This window comes from Danio aesculapii, chromosome 22 (assembly GCF_903798145.1).
Source record: "Danio aesculapii chromosome 22, fDanAes4.1, whole genome shotgun sequence".
Lineage (NCBI taxonomy): Eukaryota > Metazoa > Chordata > Actinopteri > Cypriniformes > Danionidae > Danio > Danio aesculapii.
The window spans coordinates 1,563,050-1,581,971 of NC_079456.1; the positions used below are offsets into that span (position 1 = coordinate 1,563,050).

The following is an 18,922-nucleotide window of genomic DNA, read 5'->3' on the forward strand; positions in this document are numbered from 1 at the left end:
CCACGCAAACACACAGAGAACATGCAAGCTCCACGCAAGGAGTGCCGACTGGCTCAATTAGAACTTGAACCTGTGGCCTTCTTACTGCGAGGCAGCAGTGCTAACCATTGAGCCACCGTGTTGCCCGATCATGAAAGAGGAGGAGGGAGAAGGGAAGGATTGGGGGGGGGGGGGGGGGTTCCAAAAACGAAGATAAGGAGTAAAGTTTAGGCAGGATATTTATAGTAGTTTTAGAATGATCTGATAGGCTAGCTAATAATTAGCAATGAGGATCAGCTGTAGTCAATCATATCACGTGCTTCTCTCGAAATTAGTTTGTGAAACTTCACAAAGCGCTCTGATTGGTTTGAACCAAGTCTTTCTCATGAATGAATGCTGCACACTCAGAGACGTCACGATGTACTCACAGGTTGAGACTCTCAATGCTGGAATACACACAAGTATCTAAGCACCGTGACGCAGCTTCAAAATTAGCTTCAAAGCAGAAGAACGAATTTGCTCAAAATAGCGCAAAAACAACCAATATTCACCTATATATGTGTCCTAATAGTGTTTTTAGCAGCGTGGGACACATATATGACTGTCAACAGCTCAAACAAATGTGTTTTGGTGTTTGCTGACCCTTTAACAAAGCAAGTGTTGGATCCATAACATTATAGATAACAGAGTGTGATCTAAAATATACAGATCAGTGAATACAATCACAAGCTAATCAATAACCTCTTCAAGGATAGATACAGAATATGATCATAAAGTTTGCTAATGAATAGTGTCATGGATCAATAATCAGACTTCCAACATGAAAAGCTCTTTTACCAGTAGTCTGTATAAACATAAGCCTGAACAGAACGTCCACCTTGATCGCTTAAGGTATAATATGCAAGGTATGACTGTAAACAGGGATATTTGACTTCAATATAAACGTATCGGCTCTGTGTGTCTGCTGTTGGTGTCAGGGATTTTTCCGCAGGACCATTCGTATGAAGCTGGAGTACGAGAGATGCGAGCGCAGCTGTAAGATCCAGAAGAAGAGTCGCAATAAATGCCAGTTCTGCCGCTTTCAGAAGTGCCTGATGCTCGGGATGTCTCATGACGGTGAGCGACGCCACACACACTTACTATTTCACGAAACTAAAACTAGCGGCCAAAAAACACTGAAATAAAATCAAAAATATACAATAAATGCAAGTCACGCATGATGCTAATGTTTGTGTGTGTGGAAAATTTGTGTTAGGTGATAAACATCCTGTGAGTAAACTAGAGCAAGTGACACGGTGCTTCACGCTTGGTGTGAACTCAGCATTGGATTAAAGCTGTTTTGGCCAATCAAAGTAATCAATTTATTTAGCGCATGTATCGTGTATGGCCATGCACCCAAAGCACTTCACAATCATGAATAGGGTGGGGGGGAAGAAGATGGGGTCTCTACACATCACTACAAGTGTGCAGCATCCACTGGGATGATGTGACTGCAGCCACAGGACAATGGCGCCAATGCGCTCACCATGTAGTGAAGAGACTGCAAAAGAGTGGATTGGGGGGCCATGATAGGTAAAGGTCAAGACACCAGGGTTACACCCCTACTCTTTACGAGAAGTGCCATGGGAATGTTAGTGACCACAGAGAGTCCTCGGTTTAACATCTCATCTGAAAGCCGGCGCTCACTGACAGTATAGTGTCTCCTTCACTATACTGGGGCATTAGGACTCCCGCTTCTGGCCTCACTAACACCACTGCCAACAGCAACCTAGTGTTCCTATGTGGTCCAGATACTGACCAGGCTCAGCCCTGATTAGCTTCAGTGAGTAACCGCTCTTGGGCTGCAGGGTGACATGGCTGTGGCATAGGAGCTGAATATTCAACATTGCGAAAAAGGTTTGCTACTGTTGCTGATAATGCTAAATGTATAAATCTAACATGTTAATCTTGTATAACACATCATATTTTTTTTGTCTCATTTTCATCTGTTGGTTCCATAACTCACTCATAAAAACGGTTTCATTACCAGATGTATAATTTTTGAAGAATTATTCAGTGGCGTGTTTTTGATGGCTGGTTGTCGCCACCTATTGGTTGAACAATGTAATTGCTGCTGTCAACTTTTCTCTTTTTTATTCTTAATTACAGTCTTTCATCTCCTTTTCAAATTTGCAGCTAATTTACAAATAGTTCTGAACAAAAAGCTCATTTAAAAATGTAAGCTGTTATTTATATATGGCGGTGTGTTTTTAGCAATCCGCTACGGCCGGATGCCAGAGGCGGAGAAGCGTAAGCTTGTCGCGGGTCTGCTAGCTGGAGAAAAGGGCTCTCAGAGCTCCAGCGAGTCAGATCTGAAGACTATGGCCAAACGGGTCAACAACGCCTACCTGAAGAACCTGAACATGACCAAGAAGAAGGCCAGAAACATCCTGACTGGCAAGACCAGCGCCAGCGCGGTAACTCACTACAGAAACCACTAACAGAAACATCAATAATGTAGCGCTATAATGTAGATAAACACACTGCTAAAGTAGTTCCGGCAGGTTTCGAGTGCATTACAGCTCCATATCACTCCGCTGAATGATTATTTCACAGCTCCAACAGTCACAAATCCCATCAGAACACACAGGAGACGCTTGAGGAGGACACACACCTGACTAATTAATTATTAGACAATAATGCACACTCCACCACATCACCACCTCAGGTGTGCATTATTTTCTAATAATTAAATGAGTCATACTCAATGATTACTTGCATAATAAATATACACACAACACACATGCATATATATATATATATATATATATATATATATATATATAAATATATATACACAGTGAAGTCAGAATAAATCTTCTTCAAATGTCACTGTAAGCTGAATACTAGTGTCTTGAAGAATATCTAGTCTTATATTATGTGCTGTCATCATGGTAAAGAAAAAAGACATCAGTTATTAGAAATGAGTTATTAACACTATTATGATTAGAGATGTGTACTTATTTTAGTTTAACCCTTTAACCCTTCTGTGTTTTTCTCAGCCGTTTGTGATCCACGACATGGACTCTCTGGTGCAGGCGGAAAACGGGCTGGTCTGGAATCAGGTGATCCATGGAGCTCCGCCCAATAAGGAGATCGGAGTTCACGTGTTTTACCGCTGTCAGTGCACGACCGTGGAGACCGTACGAGAGCTGACCGAGTTCTCCAAGAGCATCCCGGGCTTCATCGACCTCTTCCTCAACGACCAGGTGACTATCCCTCCCCCTCAAAACCAATTTTCTTTACTTTTGGTAACATGGAATGCCTTTAGGGCGGAGCTATCAGTCATTTAGGGTGGGGCTGTTGGTCATTTAGGGCGGGACTAGCAGTCATATTGCAGGCTGTCAGTCCTTGAGCGCGGAGCTATCAGTTATTTAGGGTGGGACTAGCAGCCATATTGGGGGGCTATCAGTCATTTAGGGCAGAGCTGTCAGTCCTTTAGGGCGGCGCTATCCGTCATTTAGGGCGGCGCTATCCGTCATTTAGGGTGGGGCTATCAGTCCTTTAGGGTGGGGCTATCAGTAATTTAGGGCAGAGCTGTCAGTCCTTTAGGGCGGCGCTATCCGTCATTTAGGGTGGAGCTATCAGTCATTTAGTGCAGAGCTATCAGTCATTTAGGGCGGAGCTATCAGTCATTTAGGGTGGAGCTATCAGTCATTTAGGGCAGAGCTATCAGTCATTTAGGGCGGAGCTATCAGTCATTTAGGGCGGAGCTATCAGTCATTTAGGGCGGAGCTATCAGTCATTTAGGGTGGAGCTTTCAGTCATTTAGGGTGGAGCTATCAGTCATTTAGGGCGGAGCTATCAGTCATTTAGGGCAGAGCTATCAGTCATTTAGGGTGGAGCTATCAGTCATTTAGGGCAGAGCTATCAGTCATTTAGGGCAGACCTATCAGTCATTTAGGGCAGAGCTATCAGTCATTTAGGGCGGAGCTATCAGTCATTTAGGGCGGAGCTATCAGTCATTTAGGGTGGAGCTTTTATTGTTAACTGAGTTTTATTCATTGTGCTGTATAAAATTGCAGTTTAAAGCAGGGTTTTTAATTGTATTTTCGATAGGAAACTGATTTTTAGTGATGGTTGTAGTTTTTTAAACGGCTGGAGAGCCACATATTTTGGTCAAAGAGCCACATGTGACTCGAGAGCCATAGGTTCCCTACCACTGCTCAGTCATTTAGGGCAGAGCTATCAGTCCTTTCGGGTGGAGCTATCAGTCATTTAGGGTGGAGCTAACAATCCTTTAGGGTGAGGCTGTCTATCATTTAGGGCGGAGTTATCAGTCCTTTAGGGTGGAGCTATCAGTCCTTTAGGGTGAGGCTGTCTATCATTTAGGGCGGAGTTATCAGTCCTTTAGGGTGGAGCTATCAGTCCTTTAGGGTGGGGCTGTCAGTCATTTAGGGTGGAGCTATCAATCCTTTAGGGTGAGGCTGTCAGTCATTTAGGGCAGAGCTGTCAGTCCTTTAGGGTGGGGCTTTTTGTGCATTTAGGGCGGAGCTATCAGTCCTTTAAGGTGGGGCTGTCATTCATTTAGGGTGGAGCTATAAATCCTTTAAGGTTAGCCACGCCCATCTTTCAACAATCCAATCGGTTCCCAAAGGTCAAAATCATGCTCTGCCCTTCATTTTTTAGGATTGAGGAAAAAAGGACAAGATTAACTTCCATTTCATGGCAACTTTAAGAAGATTTTTTGAGATTTGCAGCAAATCAGTTGTACAAAACAAATCATAAACAATAATGAGACAAAACTTCAAATTTTCTTTTGTGGTTAATTTAAAAGTAACTTGTAAAAAAGCACAAATAAGTCTCAAAATCTGTCAGTCATTTAGGGCAGGGCTTTCGGTCATTTAGGGCGGGGCTTTCGGTCATTTAGGGCGGGGCTTTCGATCATTTAGGGCAAGACTAGCAGTCATAATGGGAGCTGTCAGTCTTTTAGGGTGGAGCTATCAGTCCTTTAGGGTGGAGCTATCAGTAATTTAGGGTGGGGCTGTCTATCAATCCTTTAGGGTGGAGCCATCGGACTTCTAGATAAATCTATTCTTTTGTGGTTAATTTAATAGTAGCAAGTAAAATGCACAAATAAGTCATAAAATCATTCTTGCATTAAATTTTCAATTCAGTGTTTCACAGAAGCACAAATTTACATGAAATCGCTTGCGAAATCATTCAAATTAATTGGCTTTCAATTTAATACGTGTAAAATGCATGCTTTATGGCAATGCAATATTGCTGTTATGTGGGTCTGTGTTTTATTTAATTAATTTATTTATTTGTTGCGGGTTTGTGCTCGTTGCGCTTGAGTTATAGGAGGAGTTTTTCCTACCCGGCTTGTCTAGGATTGGATGACGCCCGTGATGTCACGGGGGATTCCCAGTATATAAGGCTGACAGCAATGGCGGTTCAGTCTCTCTCTCGCTCTCCCACAGTTCGGTGGTGGCTTGCGCTCAGGCGGTCTGGCTGGCGGTGCTCCGCATGCCAGGCGATCCATCTACATGCCGCTCTCTTTAGAATTCTGTTATTGTTGACCTTTTGATTATTTAGTATTCTTAATGTGTTACTAGTTTGTTTATTTTGATACTTTGTGTTCAAAGCAGGTAGTGGATTATTTTTCATAGTCACGTTTTGGTATTTATTTAGTTTAGTGAAGGTAAGCAGTGGCCCGGAAGACTCACCTGTTTTTTATTCCTCTTACGGGAGTTGTAGGTAAGATCTGTCCATTTAAAAACAGTATAGTCAGAGACCTGTTTCCTTAGCTGCCCCACCTGTCTACTTGATTTTTTTGTTAATGTTTTGTTTCTTTTAAACATATCATTTATGTGAATTAAAAAGTATTGACGGAACATCAATTTATTAATTCAGTTGTCTGTGTCTTTCATATGTTCGGCTCAAACCTTGGTTGTTGTTGTTATTCGAGCCAGTTTTGAGTTTTGGGCCGTAACAATTGCATTTTGTTGTTTTACAAAACAAACAACTCTTGAGTAAAGGGTTGTGTTTAATGCAGTGCATAAAGCAGAAGTAGATCACATTTATAAGGAGATCACTCATGAAGTAATAACTCAACAGTACTTTTACAAACTATTTTGTTGTCTCGATACGTAACCACTTCTGCTCCTGCAGGTGACGCTGCTGAAATACGGCGTCCACGAGGCCATCTTCGCTATGCTGCCGTCACTCATGAATAAAGACGGGCTGCTGGTTGCGAACGGACGGGGATTCGTGACGAGAGAGTTCCTCCGCAGTCTGCGCAAACCCTTCAGCGAGATCATGGAGCCCAAGTTTGAGTTCGCGGTCAAGTTTAACGCACTGGAGCTGGACGACAGTGACCTCGCTCTGTTCGTCGCGGCAATCATCCTGTGTGGAGGTGAGAGCGATCTCCGATATATACATCTAGTGCTATTTATTGCTATAGCGATATAAATTATGATAAATCATAGGTATCCACAGTAAAAACTAAAGTATCTTTAGAGGAGATGGTTACTTTTTTCTTATTTTTTCTTGTATTTTGTACATCAAAAGCAGTTAAAGTACATCTGAAATCAAAGCTAACCATGTTGATTTTATGTTACATTCCTAGTTTTGTGGTGAACAATTAATTTGTGCATGTCATTAAGAAAAAAAAAAGGTTTGCCCTTGTTCCTGTTTGTTTTGAGTTAAATTCTCAAATTCAGTCAGTATGAGGCATTGGGCGTGGCTAACATACTTAACCACGCCCCTCCCACTGTCAGTTTGTGTCTGTTAGATTGTAATAACTCTCCCCAAACCCGTTACCCCAACATCCAATCAGCTAAACAAGCCACGCCTACCGATTTCTCATTTAATATTCTGTTTCTCTAGGAACTGCATCACGATATGAAAACGAATCAAATAAACGGTCACAGCTTCTGGTTCATTGGATGTAATATCTACTTTATTCATGCTGCATCTGTATTCTTAACTATTTCCTCGCCATCGCCAATTAAAAGACAGTGCAACCTAGCTATTGATGAGTTTTTACAGCCATCCGTGTTTTATGTATTAGGTATTTTAGGACTTCTGGGTCTTATATATAATGGCCTGGATGCACCAAGGCTACGCTCAGTCGTAATATTTCTTAAATATTTGCATAATATATTGATTATTTGATTATCGGACATATTTGCAAGATCAAATTCCTCTGTGGTGAAGGACAGTTACTGTGATAATGGAACTGAATGCTGTTTTGTTTACGCTTTGCATGTGTGTCGGAAGTTTGGTTTCCTTTTGTTGAATGAGAAAACAGATACTGCCCCCTACTGGTGTAGAAACGCAGGCACTGGACGAGCACTTTTAAATCAGTCGGCTTTTGTACGTCGGCTCTCATGCCTAGATTACGCCCCCCTAGGGATTCATAAAAGTACTGCCACAAAATGTATCACCAATGTCTAGATTGCGCCCCCTAGTGGTTCATAACAATACACGGACAAAATTAATCATGCATGCCAAAATTGCACCCCCTAGTGATCCATGAAAATACCCCGACAAAATGCATCACGCATACCTAGATTACGCCCCCTAGTGATCTATAAAAGTACTGAGACAAAATGCATCACCCATACCTAGATTGCGCCCCCTAGTGATCTATAAAAGTACTGAGACAAAATGCCTCACCCATGCCTAGATTGCACCCCTAGTGATCCATAGAACTACTGCGATAATATTTATCACCCATGTCTACATTGCGCCCCCTAGTGATTACTACAAAAAATGCATTACTCGTTCCTAAAATGCACCCCCTAGTGATCCGTACAACTACTGCGACAAAATTTATCATCCTTGCCTCAAAATTTAGCATGCGTGTCAAAATTGTGCCCCCTAGTGATCTGTAAAATTACTGCGACAAAATTGATCACCTATGTCTACATTGCGCCCCCTAGTGATCCGTAAAACTACTGCGATAAAATGTATCACCCATGTCTACATTGCGCCCTCTAGTGATTCGTAAAAGTACTGCGACAAAATGCTAATTTTGCACATTTGCGTGTAGATCGTCCAGGCCTTATGAATGTCCATCAGGTGGAGAAGATCCAGGACGGCATCCTCCAGTCCCTGAATCAGCACCTGCAGCTCAATCATCCCGACGGACGCTTCATCTTCCCCAGACTGCTGCAGAAGCTGGCGGACCTGCGGCAGCTAGTGACGGAGAACGCTCAGCTGGTGCAGAAGATAAAGAAGACGGAGTCCGAGACCTCGCTGCATCCGCTACTGCAGGAGATCTACAGGGACATGTACTGACTGCCTGTCCAATCAACCGTGGATATACCATCCAGAGAAACGATTATTTCTACGCAAAATGAGGATTTCGAACTGAACTCTTAAAAAGAGACCGAGTATTCTGCAGTGGAGTGGTGAGTTTGTGCAGGTCATCAGTGAAACTGGTTCACACCAAACGCAAAGTTAAAATCGCGCGATTGATATAGATTTCTCGCGGGATTTTTTTCAACTCTTTCGCGTTGAATTTTTGTTATTGCGGTTGAGGCGAATAACAGATGCATTGCACATTTTGTATGATTTGCGCTGTGATGCAAATTCGCTTCTATATAATTATAGTACTTAAATTTACGTTTGGTGTAAAGTCAGTGTCCGAACTACACGCAACGCTGCGACACACGATTAAAAACGATCTTTTCCATGTTGAAAGGAGTCTATGTTAGAAGGAATCTACTAAAATGTTCTAAACATTCGATGTGCGAAATTTTTATTTTAGAAATATTTTCTATTTTTGAGGTGTCGTGGCCAAACAACAACATGAACTACAGTGACTATGATCACCTCAGGTGCTGATTATGTGCTTTATTCAGTGTTAAATGCTACTAATGCAGTTTTGAATAGCATTTTAGGTGACATTTATGGTTATACTGAAAGCGGAAGCAGATAGTTCACCTCAGATTTAGAAAATAAAATATTTAGCAAACATAGTTTGAAAACGTTAGAACGTTTTCTACGCAAACCAAGGATTTCGAACTGAACTCTAAAAAGAGAGCCAGTTTTCTGCAATAGAGAGAGTTTGTGCAGGTCAAAGAGACGTCAGTGAAATTTTGTTTTAACCACTGCATTCCTTTGACCAATTCGTAATGGGGACGAAAATGCCATCAGCAAGTATTAAAAAAAAAAATTGCAAATCCTGTGACAAAATTATAATTATCAATAAGAAACAGCGCCTGCACATGATAACGTGACATGCTATCTCGCCAATTGAAGTACCAAAGGTTGCTGCTAGTAGTGAAATCATTATTATTTTCTCTCTTTGTTTTGAGTCGGTTCACAAGCTAGTCGTTGAGCTTTACTAGCGCGTCTTTTTGTTGTGCTGCCAAAAACACTACACAACTACGTTTCATGGGAACAAACATTGTCGTAGCTTATTTTAAAATAACTATTATTAAGCAAGATGTGTTTTCCAAAGAACTAGTATCTACATGTCGACAGTTTAAACTAACTTTAACTAACCTTCTTCAAACTGTTTTCGTTTTGTTAAATTGCGCGAATGTCTGCTAGCACCCCTTGTGGTGACTCTGAGAATGCAGCGTTATATTTAGATGCGTTTTATTGCAAAATTACACTTGAAACTGAGAAGTTTCACCAAAAATATCTGTTGACGTTTTTTTTATAAATCGAAAAACAATCAGTTGCGCTTTTAACATATAAACATTTAAATTCTGATTAAAAAACTATCCGTAAAGCAAATGTTATGCTAGTCGTAACTGTTTTAAGCTTGTTTTTCACACCTGAACAACATTATTACAACTCGCGAACCTCAAACTTTTCATATTATAATTATTTTTATTTCTGTGAAATGATACTGTGATCGCATTTATATCCGAGTTCAGATCGCTGATTGAATATCTGACTCCAGAGTTTATATGAATATTATTTAATAACAGTTTTATTAGTTAGTTTTCTGAATCAGAGGCTGCGGTCGTGCATATCATTATGTAAAGCCATGTTCACGTATGTCACCTTTGACCTTTCCACGTTAGGCCTCGGTGTGAGGTCATTTCCTGTGAGTGCTGCTAACTGCTTCCTGTCTACATGACATACCGAATCTGTGTGTTGTGTCCATGTCTTCCTGTTTCCTGGAAATGTGAATGATTCTTCCATCTGAACGACCGAACGCTTTTGTAAAACATCAGAAGAGCAGCTAAATAAAACTACAGGGTCAAACTTCACACGCTGATTGGTTTTTGATTTTGTTTTTGTAAATTAACATCTCACACTGGGCTTATTTTTCAGGTAAGAGCTGGTTTTAGAGGGGTGTGGGATTTTAGGCAAGTTACTCTTATCGATTTGAGCTATATCACATGAAACATTTTCATCTGTGATGATGGACTGATGGAGGACTGAGGCCTTTTACAATCAGCACAACAACATTTCACATCTGCAACAATGGACAGCTGGAAACATGGAGAGCTGCAGACCAACATTAATGACACAAAGACCCTCACACACACATTTATATCTGCAGACCAACATTAATGACACAAAGACCCTCACACACACATTTATATCTGCAGACCAACATTAATGATGCAAAGACCCTCACACACACATTTATATCTGCAGACCAACATTAATGATGCAAAGACCCTCACACACACATTTATATCTGATCATCATCTGAGAAAAAAACTACATCACAGCATGCAGACTGATGAAGCTCATGTGCAGAGTTTACTCACTATTAACAGGGTTTACAGCTGAGTTTATGTACATTTCTTTAATAAGATATTAAAAAGATTATCCTACTCCGTTTTGGGGAATAATCTGGTTTGTTTGAGAGTCTTGGGGAATAATCTGGGTGTTTTGAGAGTCTTGGGGAATAATCTGGGTGTTTTGAGAGTCTTGGGGAATAATCTGGGTGTTTTGAGAGTCTTAGGGAATAATCTGGGTGTTTGAGAGTCTTGGGGAATAATCTGGGTGTTTTGAGAGTCTTGGGGAATAATCTGGGTGTTTTGAGAGTCTTGGGGAATAATCTGAATGTTTTGAGAGTCTTGGGGAATAATCTAGGTGTTTGAGAGTCTTGGGGAATAATCTGGGTGTTTTGAGAGTCTTGGGGAATAATCTGGGTGTTTTGAGAGTCTTGGGGAATAATCTGGGTATTTTGAGAGTCTTAAGGGAAATCAGGGTGTTTTGAGAGTCTTGGGGAATAATCTGGGTGTTTTGAGAGTCTTGGGGATTAATCTGGGTGTTTTGAGAGTCTCTGGGAATAATCTGAATGTTTTGAGAGTCTTGGGGAATAATCTAGGTGTTTGAGAGTCTTGGGGAATAATCTGGGTGTTTTGAGAGTCTTGGGGAATAATCTGGGTATTTTGAGAGTCTTGGGGAATAATCTGGGTATTTTGAGAGTCTTGGGGAATAATCTGGGTGTTTGAGAGTCTTGGGGAATAATCTGGGTGTTTTGAGAATCTTGGGGGAATAATCTGGGTATTTTGAGAGTCTTGGGGAATAATCTGGGTGTTTTGAGAGTCTTGGGGAATAATCTGGGTGTTTTGAGAGTCTTGGGGAATAATCCGGGTGTTTTGAGAGTTTTGGAGAATAATCTGGGTATTTTGAGAGTCTTAAGGGAAATCAGGGTGTTTTGAGAGTCTTGGGGAATAATCTGGGTGTTTGAGAGTCTTGGGGAATAATCTGGGTGTTTTGAGAGTCTTGGGGAATAATCTGGGTGTTTTGAGAGTCTTGGGGAATAATCTGGGTGTTTGAGAGTCTTGGGGAATAATCTGAATGTTTTGAGAGTCTTGGGGATTAATCTGGGTGTTTTGAGAGTCTTGGGGAATAATCTGAATGTTTTGAGAATCTTGGGGGAATAATCTGGGTATTTTGAGAGTCTTGGGGAATAATCTGGGTGTTTTGAGAGTCTTGGGGAATAATCTGAATGTTTTGAGAATCTTGGGGGAATAATCTGGGTGTTTTGAGAGTCTTGGGGAATAATCTGGGTGTTTGAGAGTCTTGGGGAATAATCAGGGTGTTTTGAGAGTCTTGGGGAATAATCTGGGTGTTTTGAGAGTCTTGGGGAATAATCTGGGTGTTTTGAGAGTCTTGGGGAATAATATGAATGTTTTGAGAGTCTTAAGCGAAATCTGTGTGTTTGAGAGTCTTGGGGAATAATCTGGGTGTTTTGAGAGTCTTGGGGGAATAATCTGGGTGTTTTGAGAGTCTTGGGGGAATAATCTGGGTGTTTTGAGAGCCTTGGGGGAATAATCTAAATGTTTTGAGAATCTTGGGGGATAATCTGGGTGTTTTGAGAATCTTGGGGGAATAATCTGGGTATTTTGAGAATCTTGGGGAATAATCTGGGTATTTTGAGAATCTTGGGGAATAATATGGGTGTTTTGAGAGTCTTGGGGAATAATCTGAATGTTTTGAGAGTCTTGGGGAATAATCAGGGTGTTTTGAGAGTCTTGGGGAATAATCAGGGTGTTTTGAGAGTCTTGGGGAATAATCTGGGTGTTTGAGAGTCTTGGGGAATAATCTGGGTGTTTGAGAGTCTTGGGGAATAATCTGGGTGTTTGAGAGTCTTGGGAAATAATCTGGGTGTTTTGAGAGTCTTGGGGAATAATCTGGGTGTTTGAGAGTCTTGGGGAATAATCTGGGTGTTTTGAGAATCTTGGGGGAATAATCTGGGTATTTTGAGAGTCTTGGGGAATAATCTGGGTGTTTGAGAGTCTTGGGGAATAATCTGGGTATTTTGAGAGTCTTGGGGAATAATCTGGGTGTTTGAGAGTCTTGGGGAATAATCTGGGTGTTTTGAGAATCTTGGGGGAATAATCTGGGTATTTTGAGAGTCTTGGGGAATAATCTGGGTGTTTTGAGAGTCTTGGGGAATAATCTGGGTGTTTTGAGAGTCTTGGGGAATAATCCGGGTGTTTTGAGAGTTTGGGGAATAATCTGGGTATTTTGAGAGTCTTAAGGGAAATCAGGGTGTTTTGAGAGTCTTGGGGAATAATCTGGGTGTTTGAGAGTCTTGGGGAATAATCTGGGTGTTTTGAGAGTCTTGGGGAATAATCTGGGTGTTTTGAGAGTCTTGGGGAATAATCTGGGTGTTTGAGAGTCTTGGGGAATAATCTGAATGTTTTGAGAGTCTTGGGGATTAATCTGGGTGTTTTGAGAGTCTTGGGGAATAATCTGAATGTTTTGAGAATCTTGGGGGAATAATCTGGGTATTTTGAGAGTCTTGGGGAATAATCTGGGTGTTTTGAGAGTCTTGGGGAATAATCTGAATGTTTTGAGAATCTTGGGGGAATAATCTGGGTGTTTTGAGAGTCTTGGGGAATAATCTGGGTGTTTTGAGAGTCTTGGGGAATAATCAGGGTGTTTTGAGAGTCTTGGGGAATAATCTGGGTGTTTTGAGAGTCTTGGGGAATAATCTGGGTGTTTTGAGAGTCTTGGGGAATAATATGAATGTTTTGAGAGTCTTAAGCGAAATCTGTGTGTTTTGAGAGTCTTGGGGAATAATCTGGGTGTTTTGAGAGTCTTGGGGGAATAATCTGGGTGTTTTGAGAGTCTTGGGGGAATAATCTGGGTGTTTTGAGAGCCTTGGGGGAATAATCTAAATGTTTTGAGAATCTTGGGGGATAATCTGGGTGTTTTGAGAATCTTGGGGGAATAATCTGGGTATTTTGAGAATCTTGGGGAATAATCTGGGTATTTTGAGAATCTTGGGGAATAATCTGGGTGTTTTGAGAGTCTTGGGGAATAATCTGAATGTTTTGAGAGTCTTTGGGAATAATCAGGGTGTTTTGAGAGTCTTGGGGAATAATCTGGGTGTTTGAGAGTCTTGGGGAATAATCTGGGTGTTTGAGAGTCTTGGGGAATAATCTGGGTGTTTGAGAGTCTTGGGAAATAATCTGGGTGTTTTGAGAGTCTTGGGGAATAATCTGGGTGTTTGAGAGTTTTGGGGAATAATCTGGGTGTTTGAGAGTCTTGGGGAATAATCTGGGTGTTTTGAGAGTCTTGGGGAATAATCTGAATGTTTTGAGAATCTTGGGGGAATAATCTGGGTGTTTTGAGAGTCTTGGGGAATAATCTGGGTGTTTTGAGAGTCTTGGGGAATAATCAGGGTCTTTTGAGAGTCTTGGGGAATAATCTGGGTGTTTTGAGAGTCTTGGGGAATAATCTGGGTGTTTGAGAGTCTTGGGGAATAATATGAATGTTTTGAGAGTCTTAAGCGAAATCTGTGTGTTTTGAGAGTCTTGGGGAATAATCTGGGTGTTTTGAGAGTCTTGGGGGAATAATCTGGGTGTTTTGAGAGTCTTGGGGGAATAATCTGGGTGTTTTGAGAGCCTTGGGGGAATAATCTGAATGTTTTGAGAATCTTGGGGGAATAATCTGGGTATTTTGAGAGTCTTGGGGAATAATCTGGGTGTTTTGAGAGTCTTGGGGAATAATCTGAATGTTTTGAGAATCTTGGGGGAATAATCTGGGTGTTTTGAGAGTCTTGGGGAATAATCTGGGTGTTTTGAGAGTCTTGGGGAATAATCAGGGTGTTTTGAGAGTCTTGGGGAATAATCTGGGTGTTTTGAGAGTCTTGGGGAATAATCTGGGTGTTTTGAGAGCCTTGGGGAATAATCTAAATGTTTTGAGAATCTTGGGGGATAATCTGGGTGTTTTGAGAATCTTGGGGGAATAATCTGGGTATTTTGAGAATCTTGGGGAATAATCTGGGTATTTTGAGAATCTTGGGGAATAATCTGGGTGTTTTGAGAGTCTTGGGGAATAATCTGAATGTTTTGAGAGTCTTGGGGAATAATCAGGGTGTTTTGAGAGTCTTGGGGAATAATCAGGGTGTTTTGAGAGTCTTGGGGAATAATCTGGGTGTTTGAGAGTCTTGGGGAATAATCTGGGTGTTTGAGAGTCTTGGGGAATAATCTGGGTGTTTGAGAGTCTTGGGAAATAATCTGGGTGTTTTGAGAGTCTTGGGGAATAATCTGGGTGTTTGAGAGTCTTGGGGAATAATCTGGGTGTTTGAGAGTCTTGGGGAATAATCTGGGTGTTTTGAGAGTCTTGGGGAATAATCTGGGTGTTTTGAGAGTCTTGGGGAATAATCTGGGTGTTTGAGAGTCTTGGGGAATAATCTGGGTGTTTTGAGAGTCTTGGGGAATAATCTGAATGTTTTGAGAATCTTGGGGGAATAATCTGGGTATTTTGAGAGTCTTGGGGAATAATCTGGGTGTTTTGAGAGTCTTGGGGAATAATCTGAATGTTTTGAGAATCTTGGGGGAATAATCTGGGTGTTTTGAGAGTCTTGGGGAATAATCTGGGTGTTTTGAGAGTCTTGGGGAATAATCAGGGTCTTTTGAGAGTCTTGGGGAATAATCTGGGTGTTTTGAGAGTCTTGGGGAATAATCTGGGTGTTTTGAGAGTCTTGGGGAATAATATGAATGTTTTGAGAGTCTTGGGGAATAATCTGGGTGTTTTGAGAGTCTTGGGGAATAATATGAATGTTTTGAGAGTCTTGGGGAATAATCTGGGTGTTTTGAGAGTCTTGGGGGAATAATCTGGGTGTTTGAGAGTCTTGGAGAATAATCTGGGTGTTTGAGAGCCTTGGGGGAATAATCTGAATGTTTTGAGAATCTTGGGGGATAATCTGGGTGTTTTGAGAATCTTGGGGGAATAATCTGGGTATTTTGAGAATCTTGGGGAATAATCTGGGTATTTTGAGAATCTTGGGGAATAATCTGGGTGTTTTGAGAGTCTTGGGGAATAATCTGGGTGTTTTGAGAGTCTTGGGGAATAATCAGGGTGTTTTGAGAGTCTTGGGGAATAATCAGGGTGTTTTGAGAGTCTTGGGGAATAATCTGGGTGTTTTGAGAGTCTTGGGGAATAATCTGGGTGTTTTGAGAGTCTTGGGGAATAATCAGGGTGTTTTGAGAGTCTTGGGGAATAATCTGGGTGTTTTGAGAGTCTTGGGGAATAATCTGGGTGTTTGAGAGTCTTGGGGAATAATCTGGGTGTTTGAGAGTCTTGGGAAATAATCTGGGTGTTTTGAGAGTCTTGGGGAATAATCTGGGTGTTTGAGAGTCTTGGGGAATAATCTGGGTGTTTGAGAGTCTTGGGGAATAATCTGGGTGTTTGAGAGTCTTGGGGAATAATTCATTTTTTTAAGCTGTTCTGAAGGTGATTGGAGTGTTTTAAGGGAACATTAGAGTGTTTTGTGGGTCACTGGGTGTGTTTAGATGATAATTTGGGAGTTCTGGGTGAGGTTTTGGGAGAGTACTTGTTTGGGGAGTAATCTGGTTGTCTTTACAGGTGTTTTGGGTCTTTGTAGTTGTGATTCTCAGGTTCAGATACTGATTAACAGGTCAGTGCTTTGTGTGTGTTGTATCAGTATCAAATGTTTCCGTGTTTATGTGCTCTTCCTCTGAGCTGTTCTTCTGTCAGGTTATATCCTGTCCGTTACGTATATTTCCTCTCAGCTGAAGGTCGCGACCCCTTCCTCTCTGTAAGGTCATTATTTATCGCTTATTGTGAACTGAGTATGAGAGAAAGAACAATCACGGGTCACAGGATAACACAAGTGTGTGTGTGTGTGTGTGTGTGTGTGTGTGTGTGTGCGTGCTTGCGTGTTGCAAAGAGTTACAATCTTATTTCTAGACCAAAAAAAATTATTGATGTTTTTAGGAATTAAATAGGCAAAATCAGATTGTGTGATGATTGATTTATGTTTATCTTTATTTTTTACTTAGTAAAGCTTAAAGTTAAGTATTTTACCTGTAAATGTAGCTTAATTACAGAGGCATAATTTAAGACCAGTCTTGTGTTTTTAAGACTTTATTTTAGCTGTAAACGCCTTTTTTAAGTTTGCCCATTAAAGAAATGGCTCAACCACACACTAATATATGTTCTTTAGTGACTAAATACACTCATGTTTTGTTGTAGCAAACTTCAGTACTTTGAGAAGCAACAAGTAATCATTTAGCATTATAATACTGGCAAACCTTCATTTGAATAGAAATGGTTTGGACAATATGCATGTTTGAGTGATCCTGCTTTAATTCATACAGTTATCTTGTTTTAAGTGTATATGCTGTGCCTCTTTTTAGGACAGAATATATAACAACAATTCTTAAATGAGGAGGAATTCTCCGGTTAACTAACTACCTGTTAACTAAGTGTTTTGGGGAATAATCAGAGTGTTTTTGAGAGTCTTGGGGAATGATCTGGGATTTTTGAGAGTCTCGGGGAATAATCTGGGTGTTTTGAGAGTCTTAAGGGAAATCTGTGTGTTTTGAGAGTCTTGGGGAATAATCTGGGTGTTTTGAGAGTCTTGGGGAATAATCTGGGTGTTTTGAGAGTCTTAAGGGAAATCTGTGTGTTGAGAGTCTTAAGGGAAATCTGGGTGTTTTGAGAGTCTTGGGGAAAAATATGGGATTTTTGAGTGTCTCAGGGAGTAATATTAGTGTTTTGAGAGTCTTGGGGGGAATAATCTGGGTGTTTTGAGAATATTGGGCAATAATCTGAATGTTTTGAGAGTCTTAAGGGAAATCAGGGTGTTTTGAGAGTCTTGGGGGAAATTCTGGTTTGTTTGAGAGTCTTGGGGAATAATCTGGGTGTTTTGGGAGTCTTGGGGAATAATCTGGGTGTTTTGAGAGTCTTGGGGAATAATCTGGGTGTTTTGAGAGTCTTGGGGAATAATCTGAATGTTTTGAGAGTCTTGGAGAATTATCTGGGTGTTTTGAGAGTCTTGGAGAATAATCTGGGTGTTTGAGAGTCTTGGAGAATAATCTGAATGTTTTGAGAGTCTTGGAGAATAATCTGGGTGTTTGAGAGTCTTGGGGAATAATCTGGGTGTTTTGAGAGTCTTGGGGAATAATCTGGGTGTTTTGGGAGTCTTGGGGAATAATCTGGGTGTTTTGAGAGTCTTGGGGATTAATCTGGGTGTTTTGAGAGTCTTGGGGAATAATCTGGGTGTTTTGAGAGTTTTGGGGAATAATCTGGTTTGTTTGAGAGTCTTGGGGAATAATCTGGGATTTTTGAGTGTCTCAGGGAGTAATATTAGTGTTTTGAGAGTCTTGGGGGGAATAATCTGGGTGTTTTGAGAGTCTTGGGGAATAATATGGGATTTTTGAGTGTCTCAGGGAGTAATATTAGTGTTTTGAGAGTCTTGGGGGGAATAATCTGGGTGTTTTGAGAATATTGGGCAATAATCTGAATGTTTTGAGAGTCTTAAGGGAAATCAGGGTGTTTTGAGAGTCTTGGGGGAAATTCTGGTTTGTTTGAGAGTCTTGGGGAATAATCTGGGTGTTTTGAGAGTCTTGGGGGAATAATCTGGGTGTTTTGAGAGTCTTGGGTAATAATCTGGGTGTTTTGAGAGTCTTGGGGAATAATCTGGGTGTTTTGGGAGTCTTGGGGAATAATCTGGGTGTTTTCAGAGTCTTGGGGAATAATCTGGGTGTTTTGAGAGTCTTGGGGAATAATCTGAATGTTTTGAGAGTCTTGGGGAATAATCTGGGTGTTTTGAGAGTCTTGGAGAATAATCTGAATGTTTTGAGAGTCTTGGAGAATAATCTGGGTGTTTGAGAGTCTTGGGGAATAATCTGGGTGTTTTGAGAGTCTTGGGGAATAATCTGGGTGTTTTGGGAGTCTTGGGGAATAATCTGGGTGTTTTGAGAGTCTTGGGGATTAATCTGGGTGTTTTGAGAGTCTTGGGGAATAATCCGGGTGTTTTGAGAGTCTTGGGGAATAATCTGGTTTGTTTGAGAGTCTTGGGGAATAATCTGGGTGTTTTGGGAGTCTTGGGGAATAATCTGGGTGTTTGAGAGTCTTGGGGATTAATCTGGGTGTTTTGAGAGTCTTGGGGAATAATCTGGGTGTTTTGAGAGTCTTGGGGATTAATCTGGGTGTTTTGAGAGTCTTGGGGAATAATCTGGGTGTTTTGAGAGTCTTGGGGAATAATCTG

At 41.0% G+C, this 18,922-nt stretch overlaps 1 protein-coding gene across 1 annotated transcript in view; it reads left to right on the forward strand.

The window, feature by feature from the left end:
- pparda (peroxisome proliferator-activated receptor delta a) overlaps nucleotides 1–10,196 on the forward strand; it is a 23,544-nt gene extending 13,348 nt beyond the window's left edge. Inside the window, exons 4-8 of the mRNA XM_056447660.1 lie at nucleotides 957–1,095; nucleotides 2,233–2,435; nucleotides 3,021–3,227; nucleotides 6,133–6,376; nucleotides 8,018–10,196. Of these exons, the coding sequence (XP_056303635.1) occupies nucleotides 957–1,095; nucleotides 2,233–2,435; nucleotides 3,021–3,227; nucleotides 6,133–6,376; nucleotides 8,018–8,265 (1,041 nt within the window). The 3' untranslated portion in view covers nucleotides 8,266–10,196. The remainder of the gene's footprint in view (nucleotides 1–956; nucleotides 1,096–2,232; nucleotides 2,436–3,020; nucleotides 3,228–6,132; nucleotides 6,377–8,017) is intronic.
- Nucleotides 10,197–18,922: the final 8,726 nt, after the last annotated feature.